At 36.0% G+C, this 23,306-nt stretch overlaps 1 protein-coding gene across 1 annotated transcript in view; it reads left to right on the top strand.

The window, feature by feature from the left end:
* Positions 1-23,306, top strand: part of tmem63c (transmembrane protein 63C) — a 48,637-nt gene that overhangs the window by 18,742 nt on the left and 6,589 nt on the right. Inside the window, exons 4-19 of the mRNA XM_079632455.1 lie at positions 2,805-2,892; positions 4,118-4,155; positions 5,895-6,037; positions 7,699-7,750; positions 7,865-7,973; positions 9,449-9,522; positions 9,673-9,753; positions 10,828-10,948; positions 11,139-11,272; positions 12,863-12,985; positions 15,284-15,437; positions 15,582-15,688; positions 17,741-17,827; positions 18,917-18,982; positions 19,077-19,239; positions 22,832-22,937. Coding sequence (XP_079488581.1) covers positions 2,805-2,892; positions 4,118-4,155; positions 5,895-6,037; positions 7,699-7,750; positions 7,865-7,973; positions 9,449-9,522; positions 9,673-9,753; positions 10,828-10,948; positions 11,139-11,272; positions 12,863-12,985; positions 15,284-15,437; positions 15,582-15,688; positions 17,741-17,827; positions 18,917-18,982; positions 19,077-19,239; positions 22,832-22,937 — 1,646 coding nt within the window. The remainder of the gene's footprint in view (positions 1-2,804; positions 2,893-4,117; positions 4,156-5,894; positions 6,038-7,698; positions 7,751-7,864; positions 7,974-9,448; positions 9,523-9,672; positions 9,754-10,827; positions 10,949-11,138; positions 11,273-12,862; positions 12,986-15,283; positions 15,438-15,581; positions 15,689-17,740; positions 17,828-18,916; positions 18,983-19,076; positions 19,240-22,831; positions 22,938-23,306) is intronic.

Genomic DNA, 23,306 nt, shown 5'->3' with positions numbered 1-23,306 from the left:
GATACGAGTAGGGGTGTAGATGTGAAGAAGGACAGATAAGTATGAAGGAGCAAGATTATTAAGTGCCATGGATTTTAAAATCAATACGGTATTTAACTGGGAGTCAATGCAAGTGTTGTAATATAGGAGTAATATTTTCAGTTACAGAAGTTCTGCAAGTAATTTGCACTAACCGAAGTTTGTAGTGAAGCTTCGCATGAAGCCTGTAGGAAAGAGCGTTACAATAATCAATTCGTGAGTCACTAAAGCATGAACAAGAATAGCAGTGCGAAGTCGATTAATAATACGTATGAGAAAATATGCAGATTGAGTGACTCTATTTATATGAGCTTCAAATTATAAAGTACTGCAAAGATGACACCCAAACTTTTGACCTGTTTATACAGAATCACTGGAAAATTATCAATGTTCACAGTTTGAATGAAATTATCAATGTTCACAATGCAAAACAATTTGATTTAGCCAGATTGGTTTTTGAACCTACAAGAAGAGTTTTACTACTGTTAAGTTTGAGAAGATTGGATGTAAACCAAGCTTTAATCTTAGCTAAGCAATTTGAAAGGATAGATGGAGGAAAAGTAGAAGTTGGTTTGGAGGACATGTAAAGCTGGGTGTCATCGGCATAGCAGTGGAATTGAATTCCATATTTCTTTAAAAATGTTACCAAGAAGTAGAAGATAAATAATAAATAAGAGAGGGCCCAAGACTGAGCCCTGTGGAACACCAGCAGTGACATAAGAAGGATTTGATCGAAACTGCTTCAGCTGTACAAATTGAGTACGAGCCGTAAGATAAGATCCGAATGGGGGAACCAAAGATCCCAATAGACTCTAGTCTGTCAAACAGAATCCTGTGCGAAATGGTCGAAAATGCTGCACTCAAGTCGAGCAGACTTGGGGCCCTATTTTAACGTTCTGAAACGCAAGTAACTTTGTGGGCGGATCTCGTATTATACCGGCGGGATAAATGACTCTTGCGCCTGACGCAAATCTAAAATTAGTTGGTCTGAAGTAGCTTCATTACTCATAGGTGTGGTTTGGGCGTAACGTGCAATAAACCAATCAGATGATGGTAAAGGGGATTTCGCAGTCTTCAGAATTTTGTTTCCTGGTTCTTGACGGACAACCCACTTTGTCAGATGTCATTATATACCTGTGTGTCTCGCCACTATTGATCAAACAGGTTTGATCCGTCATTACTACAATTAGCCTGAATAATTTGGGTAAATGTGTAAGCTAGATTTATCTTCATGGACACCACAATGATTTCCACAATGAATGCTGTAATATTTTTCCTTGTAATTATATGGTTTGCAAAAATGGGAACTGCTGCGTCTGTGTAGATGAGAGAAGCAAAGTTTATGCGCGTTGTGCACACGCTAAATTATACATTATACCAAGCATACGCACTTAAAATAGCATCTGAATAACTGACTTTAGACTAGGTTTTTCCTGGTCAGTGGCGAAATTGTTTTCTGGAACTGCAAAATAGCGCCAGGGAACGTTTGCGCCGGAACACGCCGCCTCTTTTCGCTGAACTTATATTGTATTATATATATTATATTTTATATTGTCATTTACTCTTTTTCATTAACTTTGCATGCCATTGAATTTTTGCTCATATTTTTTGATAAACCTGTACGGTATGTTAGTATTAGTAAAACATTTCAGCTCTCTCACACACACACACACACACACACACACACACACACACACACACACACACACACACACACACACACACACACACACACACACACACACACACACACACACACACACACACACACACACAGTGTCCCTGTGGGAGCAGTGGGTGAAATTTAAATCATAACTCTAAAGGTTTGGCAGTGTTGCGTTGTTCTGCATCAGCATGTATCATTAAAGTCTTTGTTTATGCGAATGTGCCGGTGGTTTTCAGTGTGTTTGCAAAGCATTGCATCAGCGCCGGCCCTCACAGTAATAATATTTTTACATTTGTGCACACTAGAATTTCACTTGATCCTTTTGTTATGATAGACTTGTGGGCTGAAATGTTCGCTATTTTCTGATCTTGAGGCTAATTATACTTGAGTAACTTTGAAACAGGCATTGAGGCAGGAAAATACTGTCACTGACTGACATGAGATACAGATAAGACAAGGTCTAATTATCACATGGGAAGATTTCAGAGTTGTTATATCTCAGTTATACAGTCAAACGTTCAGTTAATGTTTGGTTTATCTGTGGTTATCAAAGACTTCTTTCTTCAAAACCATGTTGGTAACACTTTACAGTAAGCTTCCATTTGTAAACATTAGTTAACTGCATTAGTTAACATGAACTAACATTGAAAAATAAGATTAATTCAAGCATGTGTCTACTACTATATAATGAAAGTAGATTTGAACTGAAAAGTTCAACTGTGTTCTCAGGATGAAGGTGTGTTTATACAGTATGTTGTAATTTATAGAATTAATTCAATTACAGTAAATTTCTTTTGTCGAAAATAAATGTAATTTTAAATACAGATATCTTGTATTGCCTTTGAATTTATAAAAAACTCATATTTTAAACATTATGTTGCTATGTGTGTTAAAAATACTGTAGCTTTTTTTGTTGCTGTGTTTAAGATATGAGAAGCTTACATTTTTGTAATATTTATAAGAAACAAAATATACCCATCTTGTAAAAAGTGTCATAACTTGCCCTGGTCTATATATAATTCAACATGGGAATAATATTTCCACATAATATGTGAGGTTTTCTTAAATGTGTTTTGTGAAAGAAATATTACCTGTCCATTTTATTGTTTGTCTTCTGTAGCTTGACATCATTATTCTATGGAGAACAAAGCGAGAAGGAGAAAACCCCATCAGAATCCAGCCCATCAGACTCGGAGACCAAGGACACGGTGAGGAAAAAAGCATCACACGCATTTAAGAAACATTTGATCAGGATCTTCGTTTGAATTGACTAAATTTGGCAGTGCAAAATCCCTCTCACATCACAAGGCCTGCACTTCGTGAAACGAACCCTACCTAGAAACGAATAAAAACACAAGTAAAATTAATATATAGTGTTTTTTAAAGGTGTCATGACATGAGAAATCAGATTTGCCTCGATCTTTTGACATATATGAGGTCTTTGCGTAACAAGGCACAGTGTAATGGAGAGAATCTTTTGTTGAGAGATGAAGCAGCCAACTATTGAATCTGACAGCAGCTGCATCACAAACCGTGAGTAAGTGATTTCATAAGGCTTTGTCTGTAAATGACGGTTTAATATGAATTTTTTTTTCAAAACACGTTGTGTGCACGATACTGTTTCCTATTTCCTAAGTGCCCGTTTACTCACAAGCCTTAAATGAGCCGCCCATTCAAAACGAATAATTTTTATTATCCAAAAACGGATACATTTTTATTTGTTTTTATTTTTTATAATATAAAAAAAACTTTATTGGTATATGCATAATATGTTACTGTGATTATATGTTCATTTGAATGTGAGCATTTATTATGTTTGTTTAATTTGAGTTTTTTCCCTCCATTTACTTATGTAACTATCTGATGCTTGTATTGTGAGATTATTTTCTTAATAAAAAATAAATAAAAATAATAATAATAATAATAATTTAGATTAAAAAAAAAAAACTTTATTTAAGTGAACCTCAAGGAACATTAAAATAATAAAAAATATCCATGTCATGACCCTTTGAAAGTCACCATCGTCTTCATGTTGATGCAAATGTTCAACTGCTGATGCGTAAAGACATACAGAGGCACACCTAAAGTTCAATCTGTCGACGTGGATTACTCAGCGGCTGCTGCGAAGCGTCGCCCCAGAGCTGATGTCATATAAAATAGCCTGTGCACTTACACCCTATTTTCTTTTATGCACACTATCTGTCCGTTTAAATCCTGACCTCACTCTGTCTCCTTTCGTTTTATGTGCGATGACAGTTCGAGACATCACAGCCACGTTAAAGATATTGCATGGCTTTTTCCACTTGTTACGCTATCCATGTTCACTTAAAGAACAAATGATTCTGACAGATGCTAAGCTAGCCAGACGCGCGCTGTGTTTTTATATGCCAGACCTTTTTATGACACCGTTGTCTTCCCTCCCTCTCTTTATAGGGCTTCTGTTCCTGGCTCACGTCTTTGTCCCACATGAAGTAAGTGTGCAAGAAAGTGGTGAAGTCATCCACCAGCATCCTGTTTGCTCATGTTATATCTCATTAAGAAGGGAAAACACAGGGTGAAGGTGGACCGGGCACTTTACCAGCGCTTCTAACGCCTGGACACGCTCAAAAGCCTTCCAGAACCGTAAACCAGCTGTTAGTCTGTCTCCACGGTCGCCGAGATGTTATTTGGACGAGTCGGATGGCATGTTGGTGCCATATTTAGCTGGTTCCTTTAAAAGCTTCTTGATCTTTTCGGAGACCGAGAGGCCATGCTGAGAGTTTCCTCACTCCGTGTGAGGCCAGGCTGTGTGTTTTTGTGTGAATGAGGGCTCCATGTAATCATAATAGCCCTCAACGCCCTTATGTATTTGTGTGGTCTTTTAAAAAGACTGCTACACATACTGAATATTGTTGACTGAAGCCAATAATTCATTGGAAACACTGAAAACTCTCACAAAGTCAGTCTTTGTCATTTTAGTTGAACTAGTTGAGTGTAGCACCAGCAAAACCAAGGGGTCATAGGTTGGATTATTAGAGAACTCACATGGGTCATTGACATGTAAGAGTGTCCACGATTAAGAAAATGAAAAAATATTTTAAAAGGACTGAAAAAATCTGAAATAATTTTTTTTTTTAAATGTGTGCCAAGTTTGTCTTCATGTTGTTTTGAAAAACTTTAATATATACCGTTCAAAAAAACTTGGGTTCGGTAATGTTTTTAAACGTTTTTGACTTTTATACTCACCAAAAATACAGTCAAAACTGTAATATTGTGAAATAAAAAAAGACACCACCCACTAGGGGGAGGAGCCCGCTAAAAGGTTTTAAAGTACTGTTTCTATGCAATATCCAATTTCAAAACGGTTTTCACAGGATGAATTTTGAGTGATACCTAATTTATGATGATTACTATAATATGTGATACGAAAAAAGGCAATAAATAAAGCGTGACAAGCTAGCGGGACAGTGAAAGTCAACTGATAAATATGTGCGGTCGCGCCACATGACATTTTACAAAATGAACTCTACTTAAAAATGTAAAATTATCTAATATTATAAGAGATTTATTGACCTTGGCAATAAATAATCAGAAGAGTCTGTAGGGGTCATTTACTGTTTTTTTATATTTTTTATTTTTTTATGTTCTGCATGTTAGTTGATCCACCGCAACAGACTATTATGCAAAAGCCTTTAATATATATTTTTTTAACTTTCTTAATTTCTTGGCTTTTTTCTTCATTACAGTATCAGAACCGTTGACAGTTAAATAATTATTTTACTTTCACTTTTTATTTAAAAAAAAGACTTAAAAAATAATATTTAATTTCGAATATAATATAACTGAATCTATGTAGTGCATTTTTATGTATATTTGTATAAATTAATGGATGGGATAAAAAATGTGGTTACGCTTTATTTTACGGTGTCATTGTTACAGTGTAAATGATATATTTAGGTACTGAGTAATATTAAGTAACTACATGTACTTACTATAGGATTAGGATTTGATTGAGGGTTAGTTGCATGTAATTATGCATAATTTACTGTTATTACTATAGTAAGTACATGTAACATATGTAACAAGGACCCTGTAAAATAAAGTGTTACCAAAAAATTTGTTGTCATGAAGGATGTCCTTGACCATCATACTTTGGATGAACATGTTTGCCTAATGAACAAATGTAAATATTTTTCAAAGAAGCTTTCTTGTCCCTATTCTTTTCCCACAGGGACGAGGAGATCCGCAGTAAATGTGGCATTGACGCGATCACGTACCTGTCTTTCCAGCGCCACATCATCGTTCTCTTGATGGTTGTGTGTTTGCTGTCGCTCACCATCATCTTGCCCGTCAACCTCTCCGGGAACCTCCTCGGTACCTCCACCAGATCCTCAAATGCTTGGTTACTATTTGCTCTAGTATTGCTCAGCCATAAAGGATTCATGACAACAGACACAACACGTTTGGTATCCAGGAAAAGGCAGTATACTTGAATAAAGCATTACACCAGCATTACATCTGAATCCATCAGTGTGCAGTGACTCTTCAGAATAATCTCATGAATCAGTTTTGACAGATTGTTAGTGTTAGGTGACCTGAATGACTGTTAAATGCATGATGCCACGCTCTGACATTGATCGAAAGGACGTTCTAAAAGGAAAATCTAATTTTGAGATTAAGTACTGTATGCAATTTTACTTTTCTCAAAACCTCATAGGTTCATTTCTAGAGTGTAAAAAAAATCGATCTGTGGTGCTTTTAAAACATTGATTATGTTCGGAATAGAGTGCTAGTGAAAAAATTGACAAAATAGCACTGTTAACAAATTTGGGGTCAGTAATAAATAAAAAAGATGCATTAAATTGATCACAAGTGGCAGTTTTAAGACATTTGAACAGATTTCTATTTAAAATAAATGCTGTTCTTTTGCACTTTCTATTCATCAAAGAATCCTTAAATCCAGTGTACCCAAAAATATCAATCAGTACAATTGTTTTTAGCATTGATAATAATAATAAATGTTCTTTGAGCAGCAAATCAGCATATTAAAATTATTTCTGAAGGATCATGTGATGGCTGACAAAAATTCAGCTTTGCATCACAGGAATAAATTACATTTTAAAATATATCAAAATAGAAATCAGTTATTTAAAATCCACTTTTTTTTTCTTTTCTTTTTTCACATATTTCACAATTTTTACTGCATAGAAAATAATAAAAGCAGACTTGGTGAGACTTCATTAAAAATCTTAAACATTAAAAACACCCCAAAAAAAATCGTACTGATTCCAAACCTTTGAAAGGTAGTGCACATTTTTTTGTACTGATTTATAGGGAACTGGGGAAAATGTAAAAAAAAAAAAACACGTTATGTATGGCAGGAAATCTGCCGAGTTCTGCGGATGCAGATTCCGTGTGGGCCTGCCGATGCATGACTTTAGGAAAGGCCTGGGAAAACTCTTGAAGATGTAGAAGGGCTCCATCTTAACCCTCTATTAGTGGACGTGTGTAAAAGCATAGTTCAGACCACCCTACAGTGTTTGAAGATGGTTGGGTGGCACGATAGAGGGTTAGAAGGGCCAAGTTAAATATGGGAAAGGCCTTGACTGTCCACGCCACAAGAAGAACATTGTGAAAAGCCACCAGCTTTACCTCTTGTTGTTCTCAGACCTGCAATAATCTTTTCATGCGACCTCGGTGGCAGAAGTTTACTGTGGCCTTCTAAAAGCGTTAAATGTGGATGTGTGGTAGACCAGTTTGTGGTGCAGCTTCAGGGCCGGCTGGTTACAACAAGTTGGGGGTTTTGATGCTGACTGTCATCTCTATGCAACAAATTGACACGGTATTTGTGAAATAAACCAGCACGTTCACAAATTTGTCCTAGCAACCAAACCCAATGCATAGTGATTTGGGTGTAGAAAGTTTCTTTATTCCACATTCACAGGCCTCAAATTACTTTCAGAGTTTTATTTTTGACACTGGAATGTGAGAAGAGCGTGAAATCTTAACACGACTTGTTTATTCCTGTTTTTCAGGAGATAGTCCACAGAATTTCGGCCGGACAACAGTGGTTAATGTCCCTGCACAGTGAGTTTGTTTATCATGATGGATGTACACCTGAAAAGCATTACCTTGTTGTGTACGTACATAATATATGAAGTTGTTGGCATGATCGTAGTAACTCTCTTCTTCTTGCTTTAGGAACACATTCCTGTGGTTGCACAGTATCTTTGCTCTGCTGTATTTTGTGATCACCGTCCTGTGCATGGCCCATCACTCCTCACAACAGAAATACAAAGAGGACGAGAAGGTCTGTGAACAGCTGTATTATGTGCATATGTGTTATTGCACCTCATTTCTGTTCCATAAATGCATCTGCGTTTTACAGGCGAGCTAGTGAATCTAAAAAAAAAAAAATCCTTATTTCCACTTAAATTAAGAGAAATGTCATTAATGATAAATAATTAATAATTAAATTCTGTATTGTATTTTGCTTGAAGTCTGTGTTTACATACATTTGGATTTTTGGCATTGTGACATTATTTTTATGACGCCTCTACACTTACTTCTGCAATGCCTTCAGATGTTTAACTTTTGTTAGTTTGTTTTTCTCAGTACTCTCAGTAATTTCCATTTGATTCTCTTTACGGTAATACATTAATGAAATCGCCCTGTCTGGACACGGGAGCCCTACACATGACATGCGGACAATAATATATATATATATTGTGGCCACAAATTAAGAATTCGTTCTCTCGTTTTAGTTAAACCGTGGCTACAAATGAAATAATTAGTTCCCATGATTTATTAATTCATTCCCTAGTTTTAGTTAATTGTGTCTACGTTTAAATAATTGGTTCCCTCGTTTTGGTTTGACGAATTGTTATAATGTGGCCATGAATTAATAAATCGAGGGAATTAATTATTATATTGTGCATATGATTTACTTAAGACAAGGGAAGGAAATATTAAAGCGTGCTGACATATTAGTAAGTAGTGTGTAGTATCCTCGTGCCCACGATATACATTTATTTGTTCCTGCATGTTACATGGGGCTCCATACAATTTATTTTTATTTTATTTTATTTTATCAAAAATCTAAAAAAATATATATATATACTACAACATATGATATATAAATGCTTCACAAATTAAATTATAAATGTATATATAATATATATATATATATATATATATATATATAATAGGGCTGTAAACGATTAATCGCGATTAATCGAATCCAAAATAAAAGTTTGTTTACATAATAAATGTGTGTGTATTGTGTATAATTATTTTGTGTATATAAATACACACATGTATATATTTGAGAAATATTTGCATTCATATACTGCATATATATTTTCATGATTTATATTATATATAAATAGAACTATTTTATATATAAATAACAACATTTTCTTAAATATATACATGCATGTGTGTGTATTTATATATACAAAATAATTATACACAACACACACACATTTATTATGTAAACACAAACTTTTATTTTGGATTCGATTAATCGCGATTAATCGTTTACAGCCCTAATATATTAACCGCATTACGATTATGTGAATTAAGTGAAAAATATGCTATTCACATGAAATTAAATAAAAGTTTTATAATCTTTCATTGATTTGTACTAATCCAGTGTTCACCATTCAGATAATACATGATGTTGATTCATTAGAAGGCATAATTCATCATGTTTCTACCAAAAAAAGCAACATTTGCTTTATGAATAGACTTCTAGCTCTCATTTTTGCTGTATTATTATTGCAGGTTGCCAGAACTCTAATGATAACGTCAATTCCCCGAGAAATCTCTGATCCCGGCCTGATCACCAAACACCTGCAGTGAGTGAAGAGCACAACGCTGTTATCCACAGAATCTCAACTATTACTTCATCTCCATACTGAAGCATATTGGAGATTAAATGTCAACACAACTGATGGCATTCATTTTTCACTTGTGTAAAAGCCAACGTCTCTTCTATCTCCAAACAGTGAAGCCTACCCCAGCTGCACCGTCACAGACATCCGGTTCTGCTTTGACGTTCAAAAACTAATGAAGCTGGACTCTGAAAGGTCATTTGCATTCGCACATCTCCTGAATGTCTAAGAGCTGAGTCTCGCAAATATTGCGTATTCAACCATATTAAAGGCACATTCACACCAAGGACGATAACTATAACAATAAGGGTAAAGGTATCTAGAAATCTTTCTAAATATAAAAGAATAGCAGAGTTCACGCCACGGTATTGTTACAATCACTGTCAGAACGATTCTTTCCAGCTGATGAATGATAAAAAACTATGACAGCCAAACAGACTTTAATGGACTCAAGCATTTAAAGGGGTGGTTGATTATGATTTCACTTTTCTAACTTTAGTTAGTGTGTAATGTTGCTGTTTGAGCATAAACATCATCTGAAAAGTTACAACACTCAAAGTTACAAAGGGAGATATTTGCTTTTAAAGAAATTGCTTTTTGAGGACAACAACAAACGGCTGGTAGGAACTACAAGACATTCCTCCCGGGTTAGTGACATCATGAACCCTTTTTCAAATTTAAATAAACCCCGCCCCCAGAACATGATTTATAGATTATCAAGACAGAATATGCTAATCAATGACTAGAAGATAACTACACATAAGCTACATAAATTTATCAACTAACCATTCAGAAATGTTGTCTACATGTTGTCACTTCTTCTTGAGTCTCTCCATCTTTGTCTGACTCCAGTTTGAATATAAAAGGCTAAAAGTTTTTGAAGTTTTCAGTGCATGTCTGTCTGTGTGAGTGCAAGCTGTTGTAGCTCCGCCTCCTGTGCCAGGAGCAGCAGCTCATTTGCATTTAAAGGGACAGACACAAAAACTGTGCGTTTTTGCTCACCCTCAAAAAGTGAAAATTTTAACATGCTATATAAAAATATCTGTGGGGTATTTTGAGCTAAAACTTCACACACACTCTCTGGTGACATCAGAGACTTATTTGACATCTTGTGAAAAGGGCATTATACCACCCCTTTAAAGCGGCAGTCGACTTATGCTCGTAACTGCAGCGCACCCTTAGAATACACAGAATAATTTCATGCTTTGGTGTGGATGTTATAGTTATCGTTCTTTGTGTGAACGGACCTTAAAACTATGTCCTGTACAGGCGAAAAGCAATGAAAGGAAGGCTGTACTTCGCAACCAAAGCTCAGAAGGAAGGCCGGATCATGATAAAGACGCACGCCTGTGCACAGATCTTCTGCTGTGACGGATGTGGCTTTGAACAGGTAAATGTCCCTCACACACTCAGAATGGATATATTTGAACATCTACATCTAGAATAGTCATGTGACCGGTGTTGCACCTCTTCATGTTGGCCACTGGAGACCACCATACACCAGCCGACAGTCATGCACTGCTCCGTGAGGAGATTTGAGACTCTTCTTCTCATGTCTTATGTCATCGTCCTCTCATCAGGTGGATGCAGAGCAGTACTACAGCGAGCTGGAGGAGAAACTGACAGATGAGTTTAATGCAGAGAAGAACCAGATCTCGCTGAAGAGGCTGGGCATTGCCTTTGTTACCTTCAGAGATGAGAGGATGACTGCAGTGTAAGTGTTGGGGGTAAATGGCTGATTATTGAGAATCGGCATCATCCGTCAAGAGGTCCTGTAATGAATACCTAGATTTTAAGAATATAAAAGTATATCAACATGAAGCATATCTGCTGACAGCTGAACCACTAGACTCTAGCTATCAGAAAACAATGTATTTCAATTCTTAAGACTATATTTAGTCTCATAGAGCCGTCAGGTTCCCTAAAGGTAGTCCAGGGGTCCATGTGGAACATATACAGTATAAAACATAACGAATAAAAATCACAAACCTTCTAACTGTTAACTAATTTTAACATGCTAACTTCTAATGACTTTTTAAGCATTATAAAAATGTAGTAAAGTGTTATAGAGCTTGTGCATGGATCTTTGATGTCAGTTAATAATGACATATAATAGCGATGACATGCAGGTTCACCCTCAGAAAAAAAGGTACAAAAGCTGTCACTGGACCGGTAACCTTTTAAAAGGTCCAACCTTAGTTTGTATCCATTACTACAGTGGCCGAAAGAGCTCGACGCACTGCAACTAAAGAAAAAACACATGTGAATAGAAAAAACACCTGCAAATTAAGAAAACGTCTTCATCAGTTTGACAACACGTGTGCTGCAAATACTCACAACGCAAACAAATACAGAAACGTGCTGAAAAATTTTTTTTTCAAGGGGACACCAACAAGTGACGAACCCTGACTGAGACATGCTTATTGTTCAATGTCTCCTTGTAAGTGTTGTCGATGACTTGAGGAGTGAGTTTTTTGTTTATTTTAAAACCCTGATCATATCGTCCATTGTGAGTATTTTCAGTGTGTTTCTGTATTAGGTTGCGTTGTAAAAATTTGCAGAGCGTTTCTGTGTTGTGAGTATTGCAGTGTGTTTCTGTATTTGGTGCGTTGTGAGTATTTGCAGCACATGTTGTCATCAAACTGATGAATGTTTTGTCTTCATTTGCTGGTGTTTTTTATATTTGCATGTGTTTCCTTCAGTTACAGAGGGCTGAGCTCATTCGGGCATCATACTTTACCCCTAAAGAGTGCATATTAGTAACCTTGAAAGGGCACTGTCCCAGTGACAGCTTTTTTTCTGAGAGTGTATACAAATAAAATCCTAACAATCTAAATATTTTAATAAAAAAATATTTAATTACTGTAATTATTAGCTTTTCATCTAATAATTAACTATTTAAAAAACTCACAAGCTGTGATTGTATGACAGGAAATCAGTTTGATTTCTATCAGACTAGTTTATATTTTAAAAAAATATTTTGAGAAATATTATCCTGTCTGATGTATAGATTTATTAGTATAGTATCCCATACTTACCAACAAATAAAAATCAAGAAACTCATTTACATCAAACTCTTTCTTACCAAACCTTTGCAACTTACAGCTTATATTTAGTATACTACAATAAACAGCTTTATATATATACGTTTATACAACTAAATTCTGGTGCTGGCTTCTGATTGGTCAATACAGTATGTTAAAAAACACATTCAGTACTCCACTGAGTAGACTACATTTGAAAAATATATATTCACATGCCTTATTGTTTAAATAAATAAGCCTCTGTGGTTATGTGTCTGCAGTATTGTGAAAGACTACGGCCGAGCTCGCTGCCGCCACGGACCCCAGCAGTCCAGCATCACCACAGTGGTGCGCTCCCATCAGTGGGGCGTTGCTTATGCCCCGGCCCCTAATGATATCATCTGGTAAGTCCACACGACAGCCACATCTATATCTTGAAATAGGAAAAAAAGTATAGAAATAACCGCAATGAGCAAATGCTTTTACGGAATGATCCAGATTTACAATGTTTTATGTGATGTTTTATTTAACGTTTTTTTAAGTATGCAGTTATGTTGACTGTGATCTGCAAAGTTGGAGTCATATATAGTTTTCATGACATGCTTTGTTCCAGGCCATTACACTTGGATTTGAGAGATGAAATTGGATTAATTAAGTCTCAATCTGAGTGTGTGCCTAGACAGCCACTGCGAAAGCCATTATATCTCTTACATAATATGTGTTGAGAATCATATATTGAGTGAGTGTTAGTGTGTGTGGGTGTGTGTGTGTGGGGGGGACAGTGTCAGTCCGTCTTTCTGCTTGACTGGACGTGTGTGTGTGCGTTTGTCTGAATTCAAGACTTTCTTTTTTATGGATACAAGCCCTAATGTTGTAGCATGTTTGCTTCTTATTAAAACAATTTATTGAAGTGTGCATGTTTTCCAGTTCAGTGTTTAGCCCATGAGTTTAATGTTTTGTAGCACTGCATTTATAGAGTAAATGGTTTTGCAGTTTTGGAAAATTATAGAGTGGAAACGATTACTTTCGAAAGGTATTTGTTTGCACTTTATGTGAACCTCATTCTCATTTTTATGCCTTTCATGTGCACTGCTTTTATTTAAACGGGTAGTTCAGCTAAAAATGAAAATTCTGTCATCATTTACTCATCATTTACATCCTCATGTTGTTCCAAACCTGCATTGTAAAAAAAAAAATCTGAACTCATTATATTTTGTTCCTTTTTTGCATGGGCTTACTTGGGTTTTACTTGTTTCCCAAATGAGAGAACTTTTTAATGTAAATACCTTGGAAATCAACTGGAAAAACATCAAAAGTAACAAAATAAAAAAAAGAGTGTGTGAGAGTTTTATTTTGCGGAAATTATAAGATTTTATTTTAATGTCCATGCAATCAAAGTAAATGAGGTTCAGTGTTGTTTTGAAGATTTTGACTTTCTTTACATGGACAGAAACAGTTTTCAAAATATCTTCTTTTGTGTTCTGCAGAGGAAATAAAGTCATGAAGGTTTGGAACGAAATGAACCTTAATAATGTCATAAATAAAAAAATTTGTGAACAATGAACAATCCTTTTAACTCTTTAAAGCCTGTGTCGTATTTGATACACAAAATTCTAAGGCCTCTAAATAATCACATTTATTTAGACATGATCAAATGATGGAAACTTTGCTGAAAACCCTGTTGTACACGATCTACTGCATGCCTTCTGTCATCTGATTGATAGTTTATACTTTTATAGCAAGTAATAATCCTTTTAGTATCATTCTGAAAACATCCCCTTCAGGTCGTGATACATGCGTCTGAAATCTTGACTGATTTTTATAAAGTAAACGTACGATTTTTACATTGTTTCTGTTCTTAGTAATACTTTTATAGTAATACTTTTATACTATCAGGATGAACACTTACTGGTCTGAAAAAGTAACTTACTACTTGATTATCCAAACATAATTCTTTAGAAAAATCGTGATAAAATGTAAGTATCAAATATGATACTTTTGAGGAATATTTATTTGTCAATAATCTCTCAATAATCATTGTATTGTAAACTACGCACTTAAATCTCTCATCTCACTAAGACATGAAAACTGATATGTATATACATTATAAATAACTAGTCTGCTATACTATTATAAATATCTCATTGATTTACATTACAAACTAGAATTATTTAATCTTAGTTTTGACCATATAAAAAAAAATTAGGTGTTTTTTTCCCCCTTGAGCTCCATATTCTCTTATATATCATACTATATGAGCCATAAAAGCCAGGTGTATCAAATATAAACAAACTTTTTATTTTATTATTACTTAGATTTTGTCTAAAGGTTGTATACATTTTATATTTTTAAACTATTATTTTATATATCAGACTTTAAGAGTATAAAGTGTAGACTATCCCATAGAACATCATAAATGAACCAATGTTGTGTCCCTTTTGAAAACAACCAATCTTTAACTGGCTTAAACTGGTTTGAGAGGGGTTTGGGGCACTTTTGCTGGTTCTAAAAGGGTGTTGGACTCTTTTGAGCTGGAAGACCACTAGCTAAACCAGCTGACCAGCTAAGGCTGCACAAACTCTCTCATTCATGTAACAGCAGCTGAACATCCCGCTTACTCTTGGCGAGCACACACACACACTCTCAGTCCTGTAACTGTTGTTAAGACCTTGTCTTGTTGATTGGTGCCTGTGTTCTTCCAGGGAAAATCTGTCAGTGTGTGGTTCTCGCTGGTGGCTCCGCTGTGTCCTGCTCAACATTATGCTCTTCCTCTTGCTCTTCTTTCTCACAACCCCTGCTATCATCGTAAACACTATGGACAAGTTCAACGTCACTCGGCCAGTTGAAAGCTTAAGGGTCAGTGAGCATCAAAGATGTTTATAACCGTACGGCTGTATTACGCCACATTAGAATGTAAAATAAAACTGAAAGTGCTTTTTTGTGTTGTTTTCGGAAGTTGGATGTTTTGAATTTGATCTTTTACTGTCTTCTACTGTCTAGAACCCAGTAATTACCCAGTTCTTCCCCACCCTGCTCCTGTGGGCCTTTTCCATTCTCCTGCCCTTCATTGTGTACTATTCGTCTTTCTTTGAGTACCACTGGACCAGGTATGATGCCGTTTCCACCGTCTGACTTTAAACTGTGTGAGAAAGCAACAGCAGGGAGGTCTTGTACTCCGGTACACATTCACATGACTGATCTGTACTGATGACATTTGTAAATACAATTAAAATTAAATTGTTTCATTAACACAATTATTGAATTAATTTAATACTTATTACTAATCCCTGTCGGATGTTAAAACAACTTGAATTTGACACCATAATGCATTTGGATGATACACTACCATTCAGATTTTTTATTGCTTTTGAAAGAAATCTCTTTATACTTAAAAAGGCTGCATTTATTTGATCAAAAATACAGTAAAAAAATAGTAATATTGTAAAATATTGCTACAATTTTAAATAACTGACCTTTTAAAATATATTTTAAAATGTAATTTATTCCTGTGACGACAAAGATGAATTTCTACAACAAATTCTACCACAATATATTACATTTATAAATACAATATATTACAATATAAAACATTTAACCCTCTGGTACAGATTACGTTTTTATTTTTTATTTAAATGAAATCAATGTACAATATTGTAGTTCAATATTGTTTTTTTATTTAATATTTTGTATTTTTAGGGGATTTTATTGTACTAAATTATATTTATGGAATAGTTATGATCAATTTAATCACTTTTTGAGCATAGACCAACTAAAACTGTCATATATCTTGTCATTATATATAAAATAAAATAAATGACCCCCCCCTTCTGTCCCAACATTCATCACACATACACATTAAAGGGATAGATCACCCAAAAATGGAAATGTTGTCATTATTTACTCACGCTCATGCAGTTCCAAACCTGTACGACTTTCTTTCTTCTGTTGAACACAAAAGATATTTTAAAGAATGTTGGTTTCTCAAAATTTCTTATTTTATGTTCCACAGTAGAATGTAAGTCATACAGGTTTGGAGTAAATTATGACAAAATATTCATTTTTGGGTGAACCATCCCTATAATGAACCTATACACACCACAATCATGCACATCTACATTCATACACACATGATGGTTACAAAAATATGGTGTTGTCCCAATGACCAGGGTAAGTTTGTGCTGTTGGTAGTTGTACTTGCAACGCAGCTTAAATCTATTGCATAAACATGTTCATATCAGCGCACAAACATATTGCATAACTGCAGAACAACCCCCAACCCAGTCTCAGTCTCCCACCCACCCATGCACAACACGTTTACATGGTGTCCCTCTCTCTTGCACTCTCTGCTTGCCTCTCCAGGCTTGTTGTCATAGTGATCACAACACGGGAATAATCATATGCAGACTGGCGGCGTCTTTCACAGAGTCACATTATAGTTCACGTGGATCAAACACTCTGTATTGTGCAGCTGCAGTAAAACATTTGTGTACCTGTTGTATTTACAGTGCAAACACTTTAATGATGAATATACACTCGACATTAAAGTCAACATGAAATCAGAATTGAGTATTTACATAATTCATTTACATTTTTATTCTGAAATACGTCACATTAGGCTGTCAGGATTGGGCCGCCAACGTGGTTTTATGTGGACTTTAACCAGGAACTGGTGTGATAATGGTAAAATCATGTAAAAAGATGAAAATCTATTTATTTATTATTATTTATTTCAAGTCGACATGAAACTGAAGTTGCAATAGTCTTTCCTGTTGTGATGTATATTTGTGTGAAACGGCTTCTCGAACAAGAAAAATTGCAGGGCGGGATTTGATTGGATGGTTGTGGTTTGCTATAGGTTGGTCTGATGTGAGTGACAGGTTGCCCCGCCCTCACGCCAGTAAACACATTATCAGAGAGGAGAAGATATGTCGCTGCAAGAGAGAGGGGAAGTCATTTTGATTAAAGATTATTGAGGGCACATGAATTAAAGAAATAAAAAGATGTGCAAGGATAAATAATTTCGAATACTGCGATATTCCATAAAAAAAAAAACATAAGTATTGTCAATTTTGATTTCATGGTGACTTTAATATATTTATTCTGATTGTTTGGTTCAGTTGTAATCAGTTGAAACTTCTTGTATTGTGTGTCTCTCTCAGGTCCGGTGAGAATCAGGTCACTATGCACAAATGCTTTTTACTGCTTGTCTTCATGGTCATCATTCTACCATCACTGGGTCTATCCAGGTAATCATCCTACAATAATTATATGTATAATAACACGTTGATAAAAGCATTTCAAAGTTTTCATTTTAAAAAATACCATTTTGGTCTGCCATTTTGTCTCCCGAGTAAAATGTTCCTGTATATACAGTATATACAGTATGTATGTGGGTCAATGACAGTGATAAATAAGGATGTCCTACTTATGCCAACATTTTTTTTAATTAGGCTATTTTCCTTTTCTCAATCCCCAGACAGTTACGCCATCTGAACATGTTTGATTTTAAGCCCAGCAAAATTCGCAAAATGACTTTCAACTCAGAAATGTTAAATGTTTATAAAAGAAGAAGAATTTTTATGAACCTCGTTTTTAAATTGTTTAATCTCACAACATAAAACAATAGATATAGGCTATTTATCCGTAAACTTTGTGTTTGCCAAACATTAGTGGATCATATTCATAGTTAAAGGAATATTTCACCCAAAAATTTAAATTCTGTCAATAATTATTATAAATTTACCACTTTATTTACAAAATATGAATCTTCAACATGCATTCACGAGAGCACCACGTTGTGGATTTTGTTGTGTGAACGTGTATTGGAGATTCATATTTTGTAAATAAAGTGGTAAATTATGTTTTTTGCGCAAACAAAGCACTCGCATCGCTTCATAAAATTGAGATTAAATCACTGGAGTCACATGGATTACTTTAATAATGTTTTTACTACCCTTCTGGGCTTTGAAAATGGTAGTTGCGTAGGCTGTCAATGGAGGAATAAAGCTCTCAGATTTCATTAAAAAGATCTTCATTTGTGTTAGGAAGGAATGTCTTACGGGTTTTATTTATTCCAATATGATGGTGAGTAATTTATGACAGAATGTAAATTTTTTGGTGTTATCCCTTTAATGTGATAAACTACACCTGTGGTTACTCTAGGTAGGACACCTTAAGGTTAAACTGACATCACACATCCACTAAAAATCACCTTTAGACCAGTTGGTTAAAATTAACTAAACAAAAGGCTAAGACTTTGACATTCACGAATTAAAGTGCCCATATAATATTCAGGATTATATATTATACACAGTATTCTCTTGTCTGCTCCCCAGCTTGGATTTGTTCTTCAGGTGGCTTTTTGACACCCACTTCCTGGATGAAACAGATGTAAAGTTTCAGTAGGTTCTTACTGTTCCCTAAATCTACAGCTGTTGGTTAATCTATGTAGAACATCCATCATTTATTGAGACCCACTTTGTTTTGTCTACTCAGGTGTGTGTTTTTGCCTGATAACGGAGCTTTTTTTGTGAACTACGTGATCACGTCCAGTCTGATCGGAACGGCCATGGAGCTTCTGCGTATTCCTGCTCTACTGGTGTACTCTCTTCGCCTTTGCTTTGCCAAATCTAAAGCTGAGCGCATCCACGTTAAAAGAGTGAGTGAACCTGCACTGTGAAAACAATACTTGTCACGGACTGGCTTGACTTGATAATTAAAGATGCAGCTGAATGATGTAAACATTTAATCAACACCAGAAACCTTATAAAGATACATACCAGCACGAAACATTAACACAAGACAAAACAGATAAAGACTGAGGGTTTAAATACACAAGATAATGGGAAACAGGTGAGACACTAATCAATGAATCAGTTAATGGCCGTTTCTCAATATGCGTTCTTGTCTGTACTTGTGTTCTTGTGGACTTGTGAAACGTCATCAGTCGCTGCCCAAGTACTGTCCCAATTCAAAAGTTCACATCTAGCCAAGTCCAGTTCAAATCCCCGGATGTGTTCTTGATCCGCCCCATTTACCGAGGATGCATGTAGAAGTGACTTGTGCAGACTTGACACTGACAGGTATCCCAGAATGCATCTCGTCCCACCAGCAAGCGTCAATGGCAGAGGAGAAAACGCGCGTAATATCAAAATACTACTGTTATCGTGTCACGAAATGTAATTCTAAGAGTGTTTCAGTCGAGAATGTAGTTGTTTAAAGCTCAAATCTGTGGTTTATTTATAAAGATAGCGCCTATTTGAAAAAATGTATCTGACGTTTTCGGAGTTGTGAGATCCAGGCGATCACCGGGGGCTCAGTGCTCAATAACCCCGACTGGAACAGCTTTTCCTCGGCTAGTGCTTCTGATGTTTGCCGCTGGCTCTGCTGTCTCTAGTCTAGTGGTTAAACATGAGATATATTTCGACTTGTGTATATCTAACGGGCGATCTTTGGTCTCATTAATCTATAATTTGTTCCATGGCAAATCGTTTTGGCTGAGGGCAAAGTGAAGTTTCATAATTTTATATATTTAGGCTATTTAACTTGAGCTATAGGCTATTTTTAGCTGACTTATGTTTGACTGAATTGTTTGCTTTATTTATTTTTATTTACTTATACTTTTATACTGGGTATCAGATAAAACTGACATTTAACAAAAAGAGTCAGGGTTGTGTAATTTTATTTTAGGCTGACAGTTATAGCCTAAATTTTAAAATATATATAATATTTTTTATATTTATTTTATTATACATTCTCTTCACTGTAAAATGACACAACCCCGTCTCTGTTTTTTAAATGTCAGTTTTAATGTTCAATAATGTTTCATATTTTTAAAATGAAAACAAAAAGAAGCAGGGTTGCGTTTTATATTTCGTGTTGTTATAAATATATGCAGTGAAGATAATCAATGTACACGTTGCCTGAACCACATTTGTGTGGCCATTTAATGTGTTTAAGTTTTTTTTTTTTATGAAAAGACGCAGAGTGTTGTTTTATACCATATTCCGTTTTTATTGCCTAAAATATACATAAAGAGATAACCGGAGTAGCCAGAGCGTGCTGAGTGACGCGATCAAGAACGCCGCTGTCCCATTTGCAGAATAACCGGACTTGCGTCCTCTCGTCCTCGGGAGTTCGTTCTCCTAAGTCAAACTTGGCAAGTCTGAACTACCAAGGACGCAAGTCCGAAGTTTGCGTACTTGGTATTGAGAAACGGCCAATAACTATGGAAACTAAGGAAACATGAACTAAACACACAGAAACTGACACACAGGCAATACAAGACAAAATGAAAGTCCATGAACACAGAGACACAGGGAAGCGTGACATTGATATAATGAAAAACTACTTCAATTAAAAAAGACTGGTTTCTATTTTAATATATTTTAAAACATAATTTATTCCTGTGATGGAAAAGCTGAATTTTCAACAGCCATTACTTCGGTGTTTAGTGTTACATGATCCTTAAAACATCATGCTAATATGCTGATTATAAATTTAATAGGTTTATTATCAATGTTGAAAACTGTTGTGGAAACAGTGATGCAGTTTTTTCAGGATTCTTTATAGCTACAATATGTAAAAAAAAAAAAAATCGCCGCTAGGGGTCGCTAACCTCTTACAATAACAAAGGCGTAGGTTGATGAGCGGAATTATGGAACCTGTCGTCATGCCGAAGGATCTAATAATGTTTATGGATGAGTGAATATATTGATGTTTTTAACATGACTGTGGTATGAAGCAGGTCGCGATTGCTAATGAGAGACAGATATCAGCGCCACACGCGAGTCCCCGGATATAAAGCAATATAAAAATATAATATAAAATGTTATTCTACCGAACAAGTGCTGAATAATACTCACACAGGTCAGTTTATTAGACGAATGAAACTTGTGAGGTAACGTAGCGCTGTTTCACTCGCTCTACACTATCACACTAAACTGCATTTGAGTGTGCTGAAAGTTATAATGTTATTCTATGTGTTAGTTTGTCTGTATGAGACTAGTCTCGCATAGCCAGACCTTCAGACTGACGGCCCATAAGGCCGTTTGACCGACATGTCAAACAACCAATTACAGTTCGTTTCGTTCAGCATCACGTTTCGGGGTGTGGAAATGTCCCCACAACAACAGACCGGCGTGCAACAAGTCTCCACTAAGTGCCTCAAACAAAACTCCTGGACATCTCTTAAAGAGTCTATGCCGTGAACCTCGCATACTTTTGAGAATTCTACGTTTAGCTGATCTTGATAAATGCTCATTGTCAATCATGTAAACACAACAGTTTTTCTTCCGCAATCACACGTCTGCGCTTTGTTTCCCCGCGGACCAAAAATAAACGCGACACTCGCGCACCCCGTAAATCCGAAATAAAATTCAACCAATCAGATGACGACTTCGACATTCCTGAAGTGTTTCCAGTTAAGTGTACCATATGCATCAGACGTGACGTCTGAGGCTGAGACTAGTATGAGACTAGCAGTAAGCTCAACATTAGAATAACATACTGATCAGGAATCAGGGTCTAAATGAAGTTCCGGGTAAAGATTTCCCCCTCAGAAAGTCCCTGCTCGCGAGGTAGTACTTTTTCCAAGTTCAGGAACTTTCGGGGGTGGGACTTGGGCGCTGAACATGCTGATTGGTTGAGTTCATGCCGCGTTTTGATTGATTGACTCCACGCAGCATTTTATTTCAACCACCCTTTTTAAAAGGCTGTTGCGGTCTGTGCAGTAACATTTGTTATCTATTCAAATCGACAATCCAGTTTAAAAAATACGACTGGTGGACCAACGATGAGGTTCAGGCTTCATTAAGCTTATATGTGGAGGACGAAATCCAGCGGGAACTGGAAAGTCGCGCCCAGTCCTACGTCACCCAACTATTTTGCCTAATCCTCACGGTACTTTAGGCCACGATGGAAATGCAGACCGCAACAGGTCCGAGGGGAAAAAGTTCCCGAGACAAATTGCTCCAGGTCATTTTGGGGGAAACGTGGCTTGATTGTCTAGAGCCCCTAATGGAAAAATGTTCCTATAAAAAATAATATTTTTTGATAATTTATTCACATTCATGTCGTTCCAAAAGCATTCACTGTTATTTTTACTGTGTAACACTAAAGGAGAATCTAAAGAATCTTTACACAACTCTTTTCCATACAGCGGCTGTTCTTAGTGACAGTTAATCACCGAAACTTAACATTAAATGGCATTAAAATACACTAACAACCTATTTCTCCATTCTCACCCTCAGAGTCAGGCCTACGAGTTTCAGTTCGGTCTTGAGTATGCCTGGACCATGTGCATATTTTCAGTTAGTATGACCTACAGCATCACCTGCCCCATCATTGTACCTTTTGGTGAGTCTGCGTAATTGTAGGGTTTTTATTTTTCAACAAACAGACTGTTCTATAAGTATTTCTTGTTCCCCTCCTTTTTTCCACTTTCCTCCTAATTTGCACTCGAATCCATTTGTCTATCATCTCCACTGCACCATTTGTGTCATATTTTTCTCTTCCTCTCATTTTCTCTGTTCCTTTTTACCCACAGCTCTCTTTTTTCTTTCCGTCACTCTTCATTTCCACCTCTGTGCATGTTCTAATACCTCGTTCCCGTCCTCAGTCAGTGTGTGGGCGTCTGAGCCGTATCTCCAACAGCATCTCAGTATCGCGGTGTGACATGGCCGCTAGGTGCGAACCCGCTGTAGTCTTCCAGACGCTTCGACCCGT

This window comes from Phoxinus phoxinus (genome assembly GCF_949152265.1).
Source record: "Phoxinus phoxinus genome assembly, chromosome: 13".
Lineage (NCBI taxonomy): Eukaryota > Metazoa > Chordata > Actinopteri > Cypriniformes > Leuciscidae > Phoxinus > Phoxinus phoxinus.
This window is presented reverse-complemented; position numbering and strand designations above follow the sequence as displayed.